General features: G+C 51.0%; 1 protein-coding gene across 1 annotated transcript in view; it reads right to left on the bottom strand.

The window, feature by feature from the left end:
• Positions 1 to 723: 723 nt before the first annotated feature.
• Positions 724 to 18077, bottom strand: part of Rasa3 (RAS p21 protein activator 3) — a 116428-nt gene continuing 99074 nt past the window's right edge. The window contains exons 15-24 of the mRNA XM_032918738.1: positions 17418 to 17524; positions 15915 to 15992; positions 14962 to 15039; positions 13667 to 13740; positions 12988 to 13094; positions 12080 to 12162; positions 11637 to 11845; positions 10501 to 10604; positions 3757 to 3940; positions 724 to 2259 (exon numbers count right to left, since the gene is read on the bottom strand). Of these exons, the coding sequence (XP_032774629.1) occupies positions 2184 to 2259; positions 3757 to 3940; positions 10501 to 10604; positions 11637 to 11845; positions 12080 to 12162; positions 12988 to 13094; positions 13667 to 13740; positions 14962 to 15039; positions 15915 to 15992; positions 17418 to 17524 (1100 nt within the window). The 3' untranslated portion in view covers positions 724 to 2183. The remainder of the gene's footprint in view (positions 2260 to 3756; positions 3941 to 10500; positions 10605 to 11636; positions 11846 to 12079; positions 12163 to 12987; positions 13095 to 13666; positions 13741 to 14961; positions 15040 to 15914; positions 15993 to 17417; positions 17525 to 18077) is intronic.

The following is an 18077-nucleotide window of genomic DNA, read 5'->3' as shown; positions in this document are numbered from 1 at the left end:
CTGGGACTCAGCTGGGCACACTCCAGAGTAACCTGAGTCTTAACTAGGCATGCCTCGGTGTGAACTGAGTCCTAAGCAGGCTCGCTCTGGTGTGACTGGAGCCCTGACTGGGCATGCTCCAGTGTGAGCTGATCTCTGATTGGGTGTGCTTGGATATGAGGTCAATCCTCTTGTCCTGGTATTGTCCAATTCTTGATGTTTTGTTTTGGGGTGTTTGTTTGTTTTTGGCAGCAGACACCCTACATTCCATTCCTGGGAGGTCCCTGGCAGACAAGAGCCAAGGAGCAGGGCCCTATCTTCTTTGTTCCACTCCATTCTCCTTTGTGGCCAGTGGAGACTGACCAGCGACCCACGCCAGCTTCACCCTGTCCTGGGTGGCCTTCTGGTCTGAGTTCTTGGCCCCAGAAAGTCCCCAGAGGGGGAAAAAAATCAATGCTCTCAAAGCCAAACTCCAGACTTTTCTTCTAATGGGTCTGACTCCCATTAAACTCCCAGTGGAATTAAAATCTAACGGTGAAGAGTGAAAACCAAAGGGAGAAGAGAGGAGAGGGAATTGGGTGCTCAGTGCTGCCCCCCGGCCTAGTGATGGGTTTCCATGACATCCTGTCAGAAATGCCACCGGTCATGAGAGCCACACCTGCCTGGTCTGACACGGATGCCACCCTCCCTGGAGGGAACTTCCTGTGCACTGCTCCCCTCCCAGAATCCAAACCACTCCACAGAAAGAATAAAACATCTGCTTTAATGGGCCAGTAAAATACATCGGGGTCGTTAGTATCTTATAAACAGAAACACTGTTACAAACCCAAGTTAAAAACATGTTCAGTGCACAAGTTACCGACTTTTTTCATCTTCCGCTGCTATGCCATCCAATGCTATTATGTTTCCAGATGCAGAGTGATCCTCCCAAGATATGAAGAAAGAGAAAATGGTACCAGATGCGTGGTGGTGTCCCTTAGCAACATCTGCCCAGAGCCGCCCCTCTCAGCCTCTGGAGATGCAGCTTGGGATGTGACTCCAGCAGCACTGTGGGGCGAAGCTGGCACAGACTGTCTTGTCTGTTTCAGGACCCTCCCACCCCAATCAAAAGTGGCTCCAGATAGTGCCACGTGTAGCCTGTTGGGCTCACAGAGACATAGGCGTGTGCAATGCCACGTTTGGCCTTTATTGCTCGACAGTGCAGCCTCTATCCCAGAGCTCCGTCCCTGAGGACCCTTTGGCTTTGTGAGAAATCAAATACTGTCCCCTTTGGATTCCCCTGGGTCATCCCCCTTCAATGCATATAGCTATTGATGTTCCATACTTCCTCAAATCAAAATGCTATTTAAGAAACGATCCTTTAAGAACATTAAGAAAGACAGCTTGGAAAATGACATTTTTAAAAACCTTTCCCAAACTTTCACCAAGGCAGCAAGCATGTGGAATCTAGTTTAAAACCTTACCCGGCATCCAGACCTGTGTTCAAACTGAGGGGTGATGGTCACCCAGAGAAGACTGGGCTCACAGCCCTCCCTCTCCAGGGACTCTAAGAAAGAAAAGGATCCCATGTCCTCAAAGATCAAGGGGTTTCTGTACCATCCTGTCCCATCCCAGCCACAAAACAACTCTTTAGCCAGGAACAAACCAGCATAAGCTGAGGGCGAAGGCTGTGCCTGCTGGCTGACAGGAAAATACTGCTTCTAACATCCCGAGCAGGGATTAGGTAGAAGGGCAGGATTACGTGTACGTCTAGGGCGAGGGCCAGACGGCTACATGTGTATAGAGACCAGCAGGCAAGGACAAGAGACAGTGCACACTACAGAAGGTGCACGCTAACATGGACGAACCATGGTGCCGCAGCAAAGAGGGGCTGGGCCACGGGGGGAACAGATTTAGACAGAGTCCACAGTTCCCTACTATTTAACAGATCCCTGGATCCCCGTACGATTAAAGGAGTAAAAAGACGATGATCATACATTCCAGGATGGCCCAGACCACCTGTGCTGGCAGCCGAGGGGCGTGCACAGCCCAGGCAACAGTTCCTGCTGGGGAAGGAGCATGCTTGGCTCGGGGTGGCCCCGCCAGCGTGGTAGGGCCTGAGTGAACAGGTGAACATGGTTCCTCTCCGTGTATGTATTCTGTCTTCTTTCGTCTGCTTTTTCCTGGTGTGGCTCAACAGCACCGTTCTGGGAAGTGCTGTGACCTTAAATGGAATGGGTTGAGATCTCAGACTGCTGCCTGATGTAGTTCTGGAAGCTCTTGTCTCCAATAGGGTGCTCCCTGGAGAGCGAGCAGAGAGGAGAAAGTGAGGTCCTGCCTCCCCGATATCCCAACAGACACTGTACTTTTGTCTTTGTGCCTGTTTGTCACTGCAACACATGCTCATCATTAAAAAAAACAAAACCCACGGAAAGTGCAGATCCACAGGGAACAGGGAATGCAGACCCCAAGGAAGCACTCACCATGACTCAGGTTTCTCCTGTACATGGTATGTCACATGCTCCATGTGTGTAGATATGTGTGCTTGTGTATGGAGCACATTTAGAACATACACATCATACATACATATATACATACATTCATACATGTGGGCTTTGTGTTCTGACCACGTGTGGCAGATGCACACACGCGTAAGCCTGTGTTAGTGTGGACATATGTGGGCCGTGCACATACAGGTGTACAGCACGGAATATGCACTGCCTGCAGGATGTGCCCATATATATGTTGTATGTGTTCTGGGAGGGCACGGCTTTGTCTTCCTGTGTGCTGGCAGATGCTCTACGCTGGGACAGGGCCTGGTGCATTGTGGGTGCTTGGTAACTGTTGCTCCACGGTGAGTGCACACCCCAGCTCCTTCCATGAGAAGCAGCATGAAGCCTCTCGCTGTTCTCAGCCTGTGAGCTTTGGACTGCGAGGCCGGCATGCATGTTTGATACGAGCAAAGCAATGTTTCTGGGAGGTAAAAGTGGACCACCACAGGCGTGTCCAAACGGATTGGGCAGCACGATGAGACTGGCTGGGAGTCTGTGCAGGTAGGTCTGAGGTCAGAGTCGGCACGCCCCGCAGATGCTAATCCTCAGCCCCGTGAGTACCTGGGGACGGTCAGGACACGGGCCATGGCCATCTCTAAGGGTCCCAACACAGTTGGGATTGGGTCCTGATACTGTTCCTGAACATCGCTGTATCTTTCCCTGGGGAAGGATGATACTGGGAGGGCATACTGGTTCTGGGCCCCCTGTGGGCCACATGCGTGCCCAGAGAAGTCCCCTTGGGTGGACACAGCACCACACCACCTGCTGCACGTAGCTCAAGGGACGTCCTGGTCTTTATGGAACTGAGCCTGATCTCCAACTCTTCAGCCAGAAAGCTTGATCCACCCGGGGCCACATGGCCAGACTTGGAGAGGCTGAATGTCCCCATCTGGCTTGAGTCCTCTACCTACCCCCCTCCCACCTCAACAAGGGACAAGAATGTGCTCAGTTTAGTGGCCCAGCCTCCAGTGATCCAAAGAGGTAACAAAGGGTGTGTGTGTGATGGCAGATGGGTGGCCCCAAGCTCCTTCTAAGGCCTCGAACTGGGCTGCTAGTGGGATGGACCTAGCTCCCTGCACACAACAGAGCTGGACGCCTGCTCTGCAGGAGACGAAAGGCTAAGGCAAGACCAGGTCTCTGAGTTCCATGGAGCTCCAGGACCCTCCCACATGAGGTGGATGGTCACTGAGGGTCCAGATCTCGCTCTCTCTCAACCCCAGTGGCTCAGGAGCACCCCAACACTCACTGGCTCCCGTATCTCGTCTTCTTGAACTTGTCCCTCCTGTACTGCGCGTGCTCCTGCTCAAGGGTCCCCACCCCAGCGATGACCTGCTTCAGCGTCTTGTACGTCTCCTGGGGGTCATCGATGATGAACGTTGAGTATTCCTCCTGCTCAGGGCCATCGTACACGGACTTGCTGCCGCAGGCCTCTGCCACAAGGTGTGCGTAAAGGGGAGTGTCAGTACGGGGGCATAGCTCAAGAACCTGCTTTCCCTCGCCATGTCTCTGTGTTCCCTCCCTCCAAGAGCTTCCCCTCAGAAAAGAAAGGGGCCACTTCCAGGGTCAAACACCATCCAGCCTTGAGCCCTCTGGGCGGGCTGCATAGTCAAGGTTTCTCCAGTTTACATTCTGAGACCTCATACCCCAAGCCCTATGGGGTGAGCTTCACATTCATGAAGTCATGTGCCCACCAGTCAAGCCAGGAGTGATGTCCACACATACACACTGGGCTCAGCTGTCTGGGGGGCAATCAGGATGAACACCGATTCCACAAAGAGTACAGAGCCTGACCCATGTCATTCACCAGAGGCTTCTGGCCAGGACATGTCAGTTATGAGGATAACAGGAGAGAAGGCATGTCCAACAGTGGCCAAGGATATCTGTCCTCTACTGTTCCCATCTCCCCAGACTGTCTTCCTAATCACCCCCACTGCAGCCATGCTATGGCCTCTGGCCATCAACAAGGACCTGAGCTGGTTTGCTATTCTCACTGTCCAAGGCTAGACCTATGCCCAGGCTAGGTACTCAAGCCCTACCTACAGTTCTGCATATGCCATGGAATGAAAGCTTGTTTTCTTTCTAAGTTACATGTTGAAGTCTTTGCTTATGAGGTTGGCTTGTTTTGTTGAATTAGAGCAGTGGTTCTCAGCCTTCCTAATGCTGTGACCCTTTAAATCAGTTCTGTAGGTTGTGGTGACCCCCAACCAAAAAGTTATTTTCATTGCTACTTCATTACTGGAATTCTGCTGCTGTTATGAATCATAATATAAATATTTGTGTTTTTTTGATGGTCTTAGGCAACCCTTGTGAAAGGGTTGTTGAACCCCCAAGGGGATCGAAAGCCACAGGCTGAGAACTGCTGAGCTCAAGTTTTGTTGTGCTACCTGACTGGCTTGCACTCAGTATGTAAATCAGGATGACCTTGAACTTTCTGAGGTCATCCTGCTTCTGTCTATTGAGTTCTTGGATTATAGGCAAGTGTCACATGCGTGGCTTGTGTGTAGAAGTCTTAAGTGCAGTATCAGGAGGTGGTCCAATCACGAGGGCAGAGCCCTCATGGATGAGACTAGTTCCTCTGTTAAAAGTGGCATCTTCCAGACCTTCGGGCATAGTGGAAAGTCAGTCTGCAGTCGGAACCGCCCTCCCCAGAACCAGCAGTGTGAAGGATGACTGGATTGCAGACATCCCAGCCTCCAGAGCAATGAGAAGGAGGAGGTCTCTGTCACCAAGACCACGGACAGCCAGTTTATGGCAGTACCAAGCAGCCAAGGCAGAAGACACAAAAAGTGAGAGCGGCTCTAGAGCAAGGGCATGAGCAGTTTTGGATCCGCACAGAAGGGGCTGGCAACTCCTGGGGACAGAGCTGGACAGGCAGGCAGTTCTGAGAAAACAGCTGACAGTCGAAGCCATTCTGCTCAGACTAAGAAGGAGCTACAGAGAGGAGGTGATCTTAACGTGACAAAGAACTTGGCTGGATTGGGCTTGTGATCTGTTCCCTGCAAGACAGAACTCGCTCATGACATGAATATTCAGCCAAGGAGGTTTCTCAGTGAAGAGGCGGAGGAAGAGCAGGTTGCTCCTGACTGCAAAAGCAGGGAAGAGGGAAGTAGGTCAGTAGAATTGTTAAACAAAAAGGACCTGGGAGACGCCTGGCTTTCCCATCCTGTAAGTGAGAAGCATTTGGAAGGAAGAGAACACCGAGGGCTTAGCCAACCTCCAACCCAGCAAGATGAGTGTGATGTGGGCTACGGACTCACTTCCTTATCTCAATGAGTCAGGGGGCAAAGCAGGGCTCACTCAACGGAAACTGCAGGAGGGGACTAAGGGGACAGTGGACAGGGTCCAAGGGAGGCAGGCTGCATCATGGCTTGGGCCCCACAGGACTGACCAGAGAGCCACTGGCTTCTGCTATTCATGTGTCTCAGGACGAGGGACACAGGACTTGAAAGGCAAACCAGAGAGGAGCAAGGGAACACAGAGAGGTCAGCCCTTAAGTCGGCCATCGGAGTCGGAATTCCTGATGGCATTATTAAATTGATTCTGAACCAGGAGAGGAAATAATAAAAGCGGTATAAACGAGAACAAATCAAGTAAGGGAATGGAAACTGCTTGGAGTGAGGCAGCTTTAATTGTCAACTGGAGCTAGTCTAAAGTCATCTGGGATGAGAGTATCAATGAGCTATTATGTAGACCAGGCTGACATGTATGTGCAGATGTGTGTGTGTGTCTGTGTGTGCACGTGTACTCATGCACATGCAAGTGTGTGCGTGTGATCATCATGTTTATGGTAACTGAAGCAGGAAGACCCACCCACTATGGGTGACACCATTCCCTAAGCAGGAGATTTTGACTGCATGGGAACATGAGTTCAGCACTAGTGTGACTAAACTGACTCACTGCTCTCTGCTGTGGATGTTACGTGACTGGCTGTTTCAAGTTCCCGCTGCTTTGATTTTCCCCGACAGTGGGCTGTAACTTGGAAATCCGGGCTAAATAAACACTTTCTCCCTCAAGTAGCTTTTGTCAGGACGTTCTATCAGCACCAGGAAAGGAAACCAAGGCAGCTGAGCGTTCAGGGAACTGTATTGTGTTTGTGGACATTAGCAAGGCCACTTGCTTGTCTACACAATGACTGAGATGTAATCTGTGTGTAGAAACTGAGACGACGGACACATGCTTTTACTGACCGACCCTCCCTTGACTTCGACCCTCTGAGAATGAAACTGAGGTGCTAGTCCATGTTCAGAGCTCTGACTCGGGTAACTGTGACATTTGGAGACACAGTGGGGGCAGGTCTCAGAGGGCCTGGCTGACAGCAGTATGCACGGGAGACTACAAGGCATGTGCAGCCATTGTCTGCCCTGGTCTCTGTTGCTGACCCAAGTGGAATGGAGTGACGGTTGGAACGATTCACATTTGATGCCGTGTATGAGATGCTGGTACCATGTACTACAGAAGTCACCGCAGTCAATCCTCAGGTCTGATGGGTGGTACAACCTGGCCAGTAGATGGACAATTTGACTTGCTTAGGGGCACAGCATGGTGAGCGGGGTCAATTGTCCTCCACAGGGAGTCTCTCCAAAGCTCGGCACTGCAGGTGAAATGTTAGCCTCCAGCACAGATTCTCTCCAAGCCCCGGACCAAGCACAGCACTGAGTTACACTGGGTCACCACATTTCAGAGGGACCTACAGCAGGCACATGTGGGTTGGCCAGAGGAGAGGCCATGCCACCATGGGACAAGGAAGCTGCTCAGGGTTTGAACAACACAACCTCTAGCAGACAAAACAAGCCATGGCTCACCGAGGAAGGGACTTTTCAATTAGATGGGAATAAGCCCCAAAGGTAAAAAAGGAGCTTATGTAATAGAAACGGGATATCCCAAAGGATTAGAATGCACAGTGTGCAGAGAGCGGGAGACTTGGCGACATTTAGTCCTCAGTGGGATGTCTACACTTCCTCTCAGGACTCGAAACTGCACAGAAGAGGATGTGGAAAGACTACAAGAGTCAGAGGGGATGGACAGCACTGTGTAACCAGTGTCTTCCACGCACAACAGATCGTTGCACACGTGAGCTTGAAGAGAAACTGAGGCAGCATGCACAGGGCCTGTATGGGTCCAAGCCAGACTGGATCCCAGTACTGAGAGGGGGACGTGCACACAAGCTCCCATCCCCAGCCAAGAAGCTAATTACTCATTTGCCCATCTATCTACCCATCAATTTGTCCATCCATCCGTTCATTCTCCATCTGACAACTGTTTGCAAAGGAAGAATTTGTTTTCTCCAATGAAGTCTCACTGGGTAATCAAACCACGTTTAAGGGCAGGCCTCATGCCCAGAAGTAGACGGCGACACAAATCAAACTCAGTAGTATATTTTGTAATTTATTTTGTCTCATGTTGCTTTGTTTGGGCTTTTTTTTTTTTAAATCTTACTAGTCTTTTGCTTATATAATATGGCTTCTGGTTTTGTGGTTTTATGGTGTGTGTGTGTGTGTGTGTGTGTGTGTGTGTGTGTACATTTTTGTGCTTTTTTTTTTTAATCCTGTATTTATTTATTTATTTGCCTGTTTGTTTTCTAAAGAGAGAGAAAGGAAAAAGGAGTGGTGTTGGATGGGTGGGGAAGATCTGGGAGGAGGTTTTTATTTAAACAAAACAAAACCAAATTGTCCACCAACGAAACTGCCAGGACAGCACTACGATGTGGGGCAGAAGCCTGTAAGCTGCACAGCCTCTGACCCTCACAGGATGTGGTGCTGGATGAAGTGCGTGCTAAGGTTTCAGCCACAGTGTATGGACCTGACTGTCAGACAATCCCTTACAGGCACAAAGGAGGAGAATGCGAGGGCAGTTCTCATCTGTCTATTTTCCATCCATTCGCTTTCCTGTCAATCCACACGCCTACCTGCTTGCCTGTTCATAAACAGCCATCTGTCTATTCCCACCTACAGTCATCGTTATTCATGTGTCTGTTTGTCCAGCTACCTCTAAGTCCATCTATCTGCTATTTACTCATTTGCCATCTATCTACCCATCAATTTGTCCATCCATCTGTTCATTCATCCATCTACCTGTCCATCTGCCCATCTATCTATGAATCCATCCAATTAATCAACCAAACAACCCAAGTCAACCAAATCAACCAACCAACCAACCCAACCAACCAAGTCAACCAACCAACCCAATCAACCAAACAAACCAACCAAATCAACCAACTAACCCAACCAACCAACCAAACCAAGTCAACCAACTAACCCAACCAACCAACCAAACCAACCAAATCAACCAACTAACCCAACCAACCAACCAACCATCCAATCCAACCAACCAACCAAACTAACCAACCAAACCAACCAACTAACCAAACTAACCAACTAACCAATCAAACCAACCAACCAAACCAACCAACTAACCAATCAAACCAACCCACCAACCTACCAACCCAACCAAACCAACCAACAGCTGTTGGCATCTCCTCTGCATCAGCAGATAAAACCTGTCCTTTGTTCAAAGATGGTCACGCAATATAGTGAACGGTTGTGAGGTGGTTGTACTTGCAGTGACGGAAGCAAAGCCAGGCTGCTAGGCAGCAGAGGCTGGGAGGAAAATGCATAGAGAAACCAGGAACCTCAGACTGAGGAGGGTAGGCTTTCCAGGTTGAGGGAGGATGGGGTTCTTGGGACAGGAATGGAGCTCCACAGTGCAGAAAAGCCCCAGGCTATGCGATATTGCTAGAAGCATCAAGAAGGCGCCTGCTCTTGGGCCTCAGTACTCACTGAGTCTCCTACAGAGGCCCTGACCTCTCCAAGGCTCCAATCCTACTCTGCTTCAGCTACTGTTGTTGGCGCTGCCCGCAGCTGGCTACATGTTTTCTGAGTCATTCAGCAGCCTTAGGTCATGGCTGTATGCATTCTCACAGTAGGTACTGGGAACGCCAGGCTTGCTGGGTGTGAAGATGTGACAGATAGGTCCATGAATGTGAGTCCACGTGTTGCTCAAGAACCCTGTGCTGTCTGTGCATAGGTGTGTCCACGCCTGGTACACTGTGTATCCCCAAGGCTAGTCAGTCGACACTGGGTGGTGCCCGGAGAGCAGATGTGGCTGGGCTCCCATGTGGGCACCAGCCCGAGGTCCCACCCTCATCTCATCAAGCATACTAAAGCTCCCTGGGCCCGAGCAGGAAAATGAGAAGGCCCTTGGCAGGCCCATTTCTTAGCTTTATAGTACATTTTCAGTGTGCATGGGCCCATCACATAATCCCTAAGAACCGATGTGAGATCTCCCAACTCTAGGGAGGACGAGAGGTCCGCTTGACTTTGGTGGGTTCTGCACCTGCACCTTTGAGTTACAGACCTCAAATCCTGCTCGGGTGACATCTGATTCATGCCACCTAGATTGTTTGCTTTAATTCTATACAGAAAGTAAATCTTAAGGGTGACAAAGTAACAGAAAGTTGAAACATGCCTGTTTCACAAGCTGTTAGGCATGTGGCATATTCACATGCGCACAGTCATGTGTATCCATACATGTGTGTGTGCATATGTGTACATATATATATATATGCACACATACACACATATATGTATATATACACACATGTACACACACACACAAACACACACACACACACACACGCACACACACACACACACACACACACACACACACACACACACACACACACACACCCTCTCTGGAAAGCACAAGAGAATAAAATATTTTTGGTGATACAGATGTCATTGACGGGAAGACTAAAGAATTTGGAAGTTCATGGTTTGCCTGTTAAGTTCTATCTGAAAATGTCAGAATGTCCCGTAGCCAGACTACTCTCTTACCAATTGCTCTTAAAACCGCACCAAACTCCTGGTCCATAAGTGGCTTAACAGACACTCACAGGCACCAAGGAACCCCAGAGGCACCATAGGGACACTTCTGTGGTGACATCCCCACTTACAATTCCCCACGGTGGATGCCCAGGGCCCACACTCACCCTGCATCTTTTCCAATTTGCCCATGTACAGGTTAAAGAGAGAGTAGATGCGCTCTGTTTCACGGTCCCCATCAATGTCCAGCTGGATGTTTGCTGGGAGCCCACTGTCCAAAGACAGCAAATGCAAAAGGGTAAACATGCTTTCTTAAACACTGCTTTTGTGACAGACAGACAGACAGACAGGCAGACAGAGAGAGAGAGAGAGAGACAGAGACAGAGACAGAGACACAGAGAGACAGAGACAGAGACAAAGAGACAAACTTAGGACACATTAGTGATATGGGAAAGGATCTTCTTGGGGCACGTGGGGCAGGAATGACCCAGAATAGTCCCAACACGCCAGTCCATGAATCCCTTCATCTGTGATCCCCATCATTGTGTTAGGCTCTGGCTCCTGTCATAGCCCAAAGTTGGAGGGAACCCTTGATCCCTTCCCTGGAGGGTTCTGGGAATACAGGGCCACACACACAGATCTGAGAACCATGATAAGGGACCTTCCTGGGACCGGGGCTCTACACTAAAGAAGCTGGATATAATTACTCCAAGGCTCTGGGAGCGTTAAATGACAGCCTGAGGGTGGGTGACCCTGAGTAGTCCTCCATTTCAGGACTTGTCACATGAGGTTGCCAGGGCTTCTTATATGTGCACAAGCTATGTCAAACAAGGGGTGCCACCAATCTTCATGGCCCTGGGCCACCTCCAGGATTGACGGAGTTGGTAGAACCCTGACAACGGCAGGAGGCCCAGCTGACCACGGGGCCAGGAAGGCAATGGCCTACGCCAGTTTCCAAGAAGGGGATGAATGCTGTGATCCAAGTAGAGAAACCAGGCTGAGGCATCTGGGTTAAACATGTTCTCAGGATGCACAAAGTCACTCATGTTCTTTGTAGAAGAGACAGGCCCTCTACCCAAGCCTACCGTTCCTGAAGACATCTCTGCCCCAGGCAGGACTTAGAAAGCAACCTTGAAGGCTTGCCGCTCCCACCAGCTTACACAGAGCCTTTTGGAGGACCACATCAAGGGCTGCCTGCAGAACAGCTCTGTGCACGTGGTTTCCGAGTAGGTATTTGTTGTATCTTAGTGCAAAAGCCGACAGCCGGGCCTGGATGAACAGGGCTGCGGAGACATGGACCTACCCAGTGCAGGGAGTGCAGCCAATGGCGGTGTCTGAGGAGGCCCTGCAGCAAAGCCAGTGGCCGTTCAGGTAGGCGGATGGGTGGAAGACGGTGAGCCGCTTCTGGTTGCACTGACTCACTTTGGTGAGGATGTCAATCCAGTCCTTGGCCTCCACGCAGTTGTTGGCCTGGATGTACAGTGCACGCTCTGGCTGGATGACCTGGAACATCTGATCACACGGGATGGGATCAGGGGATATGAGTCTAGCCAGTGTTAGCCATTTACCTAGTTTCCGGTAGGTTCTATCTACCACTGGGCCAGGTAGAGAAGGAGGTGGAATGTCTGAGTGCCCAGGTGGCAGAGACCCTGGGTCTGGATATGCAGGGTAGTGGGGGAGGGCGCATCGCCAACAGGAGAGGTGGACAAGGGAGCACCTGTAGGGTTGGGAGGGGCTGTCACTCACATTTTTCATTCGGAAAGACTCCTCCTCTAACCTCTCCACGGCCAAGATGTTCTCGATGGGGATGTTGCAGAGCGGCTGATCACCTACAGCAAAGAAGGTGTGAGAGCTGTGCTTAGTTGCATAGCACACCCCAGGCATGAGGCTCCCCATGGCCCAGTGGCTGCAAGGCTGCAGCAGAGGGCTGTCGACCGTCCTTCCCTGAAGGCTGGGAAAACAGGAAGACCGTGGATGTGGGGCTGGGTTAGGCACAGGGCTCTCAGAGCACAGGACATACATATGGGCAGGACCCTGGCACCTTGGAGCTATTTTCACACTGGCGACAAAGCGTCTCGCTCAGGCCCACAGGGACATGGCCCACACCATCTCCAGCTCTACGGCACACTAGCCGGTTTAGATCTAGGGTAGGGCACAGCCACTTGATCCTTTGAGGTCCGGGCCCCATAAGGTACAAAGGGGCCTGGCTAAGTAGCGTCTCCCCTAGCTAGGCCTTTCCCCTTTTCTTTATTGAATCACCACCCTGGGGCTCGTCAGGAGCAAGAAAGGCACAAAAAGGGGTACCCAGGGACCGAGATGCTACAGACAGTTGAGGAGATAAAAGTTGGGGGGTTGGGGTTGGGGATTTAGCTCAGTGGTAGAGCGCTTGCCTAGCAAGCACAAGGCCCTGGGTTCGGTCCCCAACTCCGGAAAAAAAAAAGAAAAAAGAAGAAAAAAAAAGTTGGGGAGTGGAGGGTCTTTGGTACCACCGTCAGCTCTGTACCCTCTGATTCTGTGGGGGACAGAGGCTGGGGCTGGGTCTCTCTCAGGTCTCATCTGCTACACAGGCTCTTGTGACAGCAGCTTGCACTGTTGGCTGACAGAGCCTCCCTGCCTTGCTGGGCCCTGAGGGAGGGAGTGGAAAACCTCTTTACCTTTGCTTTTCTGGTAGGTGAACTCGTGGTTTGTGAGGCGAAACCACCTCTTCTTGAAATTCTTCATTCCAAACCGTTTCCTTCCTTGGGCCCGCTTGATCATGAAGCTGTCGCAAAGGGCACACACGGCACTCACTGAGTGTTCTCGGGTCAGGCTGGAGCCTACCTCCCGATGCACGGTCACAGTAATCAGCCTTCCACCCACGTGAGCCATGGTACCCTGCAAGCTCATTACTACTGACGAGGTTTGTGAGCCACTTACACACTGGACCCAGTTAAGTATTATGAGACAAGCCGAGCGCTTTGAGGTTGTGAATTAAATGCACATCACACGGCGGTGTCTGTATGTATTGTTGAACAATACCTGATTAAGGTAGAAGGCGATTTAAAAAAAAAAAAAAATAGGTAGCCGGTCGGTTACCTAGAGAGGGCTCAAGCTGGAGCCAAAGAGACACAGGCAGGGAACATGGGCCTGGCCAAATGCAGTCTCAGCTGGGGACTGGGATCTGGGAGGCCGGACAGGGCTCACGGGAAGTAGGCATGTCTGTCAGAGTTGATGCAAACAAAGGCAGGATGCACTCCCAGGACCCCTCAGGCAGGACCGTGAGGTGGAAGGGGTGGGGGCGGCGGAGGAGGTCAAGCATACAACATTCTTGACCGCCCAGACCTAATTCCTTACCCTTCTTTAAGCAGGATGGGCTGCTCTATGCTCTTGGGGTCCCTTCTCCCGGAAGATGAGATCAAATCCAGGAACTGGGTAGGAGGAGATCAGATCATTAGAAGAGGAAGTGTGCGGACAGTGTCTGTTTCTGTGGAGCCCTAGCTGAGATGCGTAGACTACCCCTGAGCCCAGTGGAGAGACCTGGGAGTCCTAGTGTGTGTGTGTGTGGGGGGGTACTCTTATCTCCAGTATATTAGTCCAGTCTATCCCTCCAGGTCTTGTCTATCTGCCTTGATCTCGTCGGGGCTATCACCAGGAGCCACATCCGTGCTAGCGAAGCTACTTGAGCTTCCTGGGCCTAAGTCAGGTTCTATTGGTACATCCTGAGGTCCTGGTAGGAGGGAGGTGTTAGCCCGTCCGGAATCCCACTAGCTCTTCCTGGCTGAGCTCACTGTTGCCCCTGGTCCCAGTGGGTGACCTCTCCATCCCCTGGATTCCCTCTATCAGTTGAAGGTCACCCTGAGCTTCTTCCCTTTCCCTGTCTGGAACTTCTAGGATTTCTAAGAGAGAAGTTGCACAGACTTGCTTTTGAATAGCAGAGCAAAAGCAAATCCCAGGGTCCCGATGTATCTTTCTCTACCGCATCGGGGCAGCACACGTGGGCATTAAACACACAGTCAACGTAAGACCTGTGCTGACCGGTTACGGTCAGCTCGACACAAACCTAGACATAGGGGGGAAGGGGGATTCTCAACTGAGGCACTGCCTCCATCAGACTCACAAGTGGGCGTGTCTGTAGGACACTTTATTGATGATGGCTGATATGGGAGGGAACAGCTCACAGTAGGCAATGCCACCCCTGGCAGGCGGTCTCGGGTGGTATAAGAAAGCAAGCCAAGCGAGCTATGAAAAACAAGTCAGCCAACGGCACTCTCCTCTGGATTCTGCTTCAGCTCCTGCCTCCAGGTTCCTTCCTGAGTTCTTGGCCTGACTTCTCAGTGATGGACAGTGATGTAGAAGTGTAGGCCAAATAAACCCTTCCCCCCACCCGGAGTTGGTGTGGTTAATTTTTATCACAACCACAGAAAGGAACTTAACAGAAGGCCTTTGGCACACACACACACACACACACACACACACACACACACACACAAACAAAAAACTGAGGGTGAGTCTCCATACTTCATTCTGTGGGGAGCCAATAGTGAATTTTAGGGCTGTCGTACCAGCCTCAGTTAAGGTGGTGAGATAGGTCCTGGGAATGACCACGGAGAGGATGTGGGGGACCGTGCCTTCAAGGGGGTGACACTTACATTCTTTACGGCATCTGCATACTTCTGCTCATTGAAGAATTCATAGAACGTCGCCATGTACGACTCCTTAAAACTGGCCTAAAAGGAAATGGATCACATGCAGAGAGCCACCAGCACTGAGGCTCACGGCCAAGATCTGAAAGCTGTAACACACAGTGACAGGTACGACGGTCCCAGGTCACATGGGTGAATGGTAAGCATGTGACCCCCACCTAGAGGCTTCAGCATTTGGCTGGGATGCTCAAACAGTAGCCGTAGAGGTTGCTAGGGAGTCCATGCTGAAGCCTCTCGCACACAGCACTTCTTTATACTCCTCTTGACACCTGGGAACTGGGTTTATGGGCTACCAACTAGCTGTAGAGGTAGTCACGAAGCCCGGTGCTATGGGCATGGATCAAAGCTAAGGTAAGCCCGGAAGAACGGGAGTTCAGGGCAGATCAGAGACCTCAGCACCAAACCCCTGGTCTGGGGCACATGATAAAGGGAGAAATGTAGGCTGGGGACCAAAGGGGTCAGAGGGGATCTGTTGCTGTTCAGGATGCAAAGGCTGCATGTGGATGAATGGTAGCTACGGGCCCTCCCTGGGTCTACTTCTGCAGCACCAACATCCCAGGGCAGCAAGGTCAATACCACAGGGCTGGCCTACTATTGCTGAAGGTCCTGGGATGAAGCAGAGGGGCTCAGCTACCTTGTCCACTTAAACAGTAGGCCGGGCGAGCCTCCCCACAATGACTGGTAGGGGCAGAGGTAGCAGGACACAATGGACTGTTTATTTTCACAGCAGGAGCCATTGGCTTTAATTCTCTTTGCTATCCCCCTAACTGCGATGAACATACCCTCACCTGTATGCAAAACATTTCACTTATGGCTTCTAGAGAGAGGGAACCCTACCCCACCCCGGAACCCAACACCCCAGCAATCATAAAGAGACGGTATGACGAACAGAGGCTTACAGACTTGGACTTGGACAAGCTGCCAAGGGTCTGGATGGTCTTTGAGATAAGCGTCAGGGTTCTAGAAGTCTGTGGATCCTGAGGAGACAGGATGAGGGAGATGTGGGTTGTATTAGTTCTGTAGAAGAGGAGCTGTTAATCCTGGAATAAGGTATAATGCTGAATGTCACTGTCTAAACCCTACCATAGCATGGAGTATGTGCATCAGTAAAGATTCAGGAAGGTCAGTGTTGCCTGGGGTCTGCTTCATCAAGACCCCAGGTTCCTGAAATTGCTAGCTGAGGAGTCTCTGCCTGGTATGACAAGGACTCTCTCAACATTAGAGCAATCTGCAGACCACTATAGCCCTAGCTGGAGTCCCACAAACCTTGCTAGGAATGTCTGCAGCTTTGCTATGGCTTGGAGGGCGTGGTGGTTTGAAAATGCTTGACCCAGGGAGTGGTGCTATTAGGAGGTGTGGCCTCATTGGAGGAAGTGCTTCCCTGTGGGAGTGGGCTTTGAGATCCTATGCTCAAGCTCCACCCAGTGCAGAAGAGACCCTCCTCCTCCTCCTGGCTTCCTGAGGAAGCCAGTCTTGTCCTGGCTGCCTTCAGGTCAAGATGTAGAACTCTCAGCTCCTTCTCTAGCACCATGTCATGTTGTCAGGCTTCCCACTGTGATGGTCATGGACCGAACCTCTGACACTGTAAGCCAGCCTCGATTAAATGTTTCCTTTATGAGAGCTGCCTTGGTCATGTTGTGTCTTCAGAGCAATGAAACCTTAACTAAGACAAAGGGTTTAATTTAAACCAAAGGAAGCTCCAGCAGGTCACGTCGTGAACCCCTGGCAGGAGGTTATTTTCCTTCCTACGCCTTGCCCCTGCCAGGCAGACATATCTGTCACCTCATTAGGAGTCTATGCCCTATCCAGCCAGGTCTTAACTATAGCATGTGCACCATAAGTAGATGAGGAAATATGTGTGTATGATGTAGGGAGGACACTAATCGTATCAGGTAAGACCCTGGTCAGACATGAATTATTGTGTAAAACAGTATTAAGTGGGGGTTGGAGAGGTATTTAGTTGATAAAGTGTTGTCATTCAGGCATGAGTTTGATCATCCCCAGTTTGCATGTAATAAATAGAACATGGTAGTATGCTCTTGTATTGTAGGGGTGGAGACAGACAGGTCGACCCTTGGAGCTCACTGGCCAGTCGGTCCAGCCTAATTGGCCAGCTCTGGATCCCAGTTAGGGACTGTCCTCAAAAAAAAAAAAAAAGACAGCTGGTACATGAAGAAAGAGATTGATGGTGCACCCCTCCACCAAGACGCACCTACACATACACAAATACCAAATAAGATAGAATAGTATTGATTCTTCCGTCAGAGTAAAGAAAGCTGCCCATCCTACCCTCTCTTCCGCTCTCGGAAGCCTGGCTGGTTAGGGAGGGTCGGCTGGCTGAGGGAAACCTGCTATTTAAGGACTGGCTGGTTGAGGTGGTGGCCTGCCTGAGAAGGACTCACCGTGTGGTGGGGTGTCAGCTGGAAAAGGTTTGGGGACAGGATAGCGGGAGCGAAGAACCTCAGGAAGATGAAGCTGCTCACGGCGGTGTACCTCACATCCAAGTCATCTGAAGCAGACAGGGGACAGTTTCAGTCTGGGACAGAAGCATGACATGTGAGTTCCCATCTTGCTTGGCAATTCTCAAGGGCCTCACAGACCAGCCAGACTTGGCTTAGACTCTGCCTCGGTCTCCCTTCCTGTCTCTGCGTCTGATCAGTATCTTGTGTTCTCTCCTCAGCCCATGCCTCTCTGTGTTCGCTCACTCCTCTGTCTCTGTGTCTCTGTCTGTCTCCTCGCCATTTCTCTCTCCCGATCTGGAACTCTCATTGTGCCACAGTCTGGCAGCGGAAGGTCATAGGTGTGACCGCATTCACCAAGACCTCCTGAGGATCGTTGTTGCGTGGTCTGCTCCCTTAGGCGGTGAGATGACAACTGTTTTATTTTGTCCTCGGAAACTCCCTCCCATCTGAGGCCTGCAATCCCAGAACTTTGGGGTCTGCAGGACATCAGAAGGTCCCTGTCTCCCAGAGGCTGGCCCTGGGAACAAGCTGCTCTGGCCTGAGACACCCAGCTCCAGCCTGTGTGGAATGGCCATGGAGGGTGTCATTGCTTGTGGGATG

This window comes from Rattus rattus, chromosome 13 (assembly GCF_011064425.1).
Source record: "Rattus rattus isolate New Zealand chromosome 13, Rrattus_CSIRO_v1, whole genome shotgun sequence".
NCBI classification, from domain to species: Eukaryota; Metazoa; Chordata; class Mammalia; order Rodentia; family Muridae; genus Rattus; species Rattus rattus.
The sequence above is the reverse complement of the archived record's forward strand: the minus strand, read 5'-3'. Positions and strand labels throughout refer to the sequence as shown.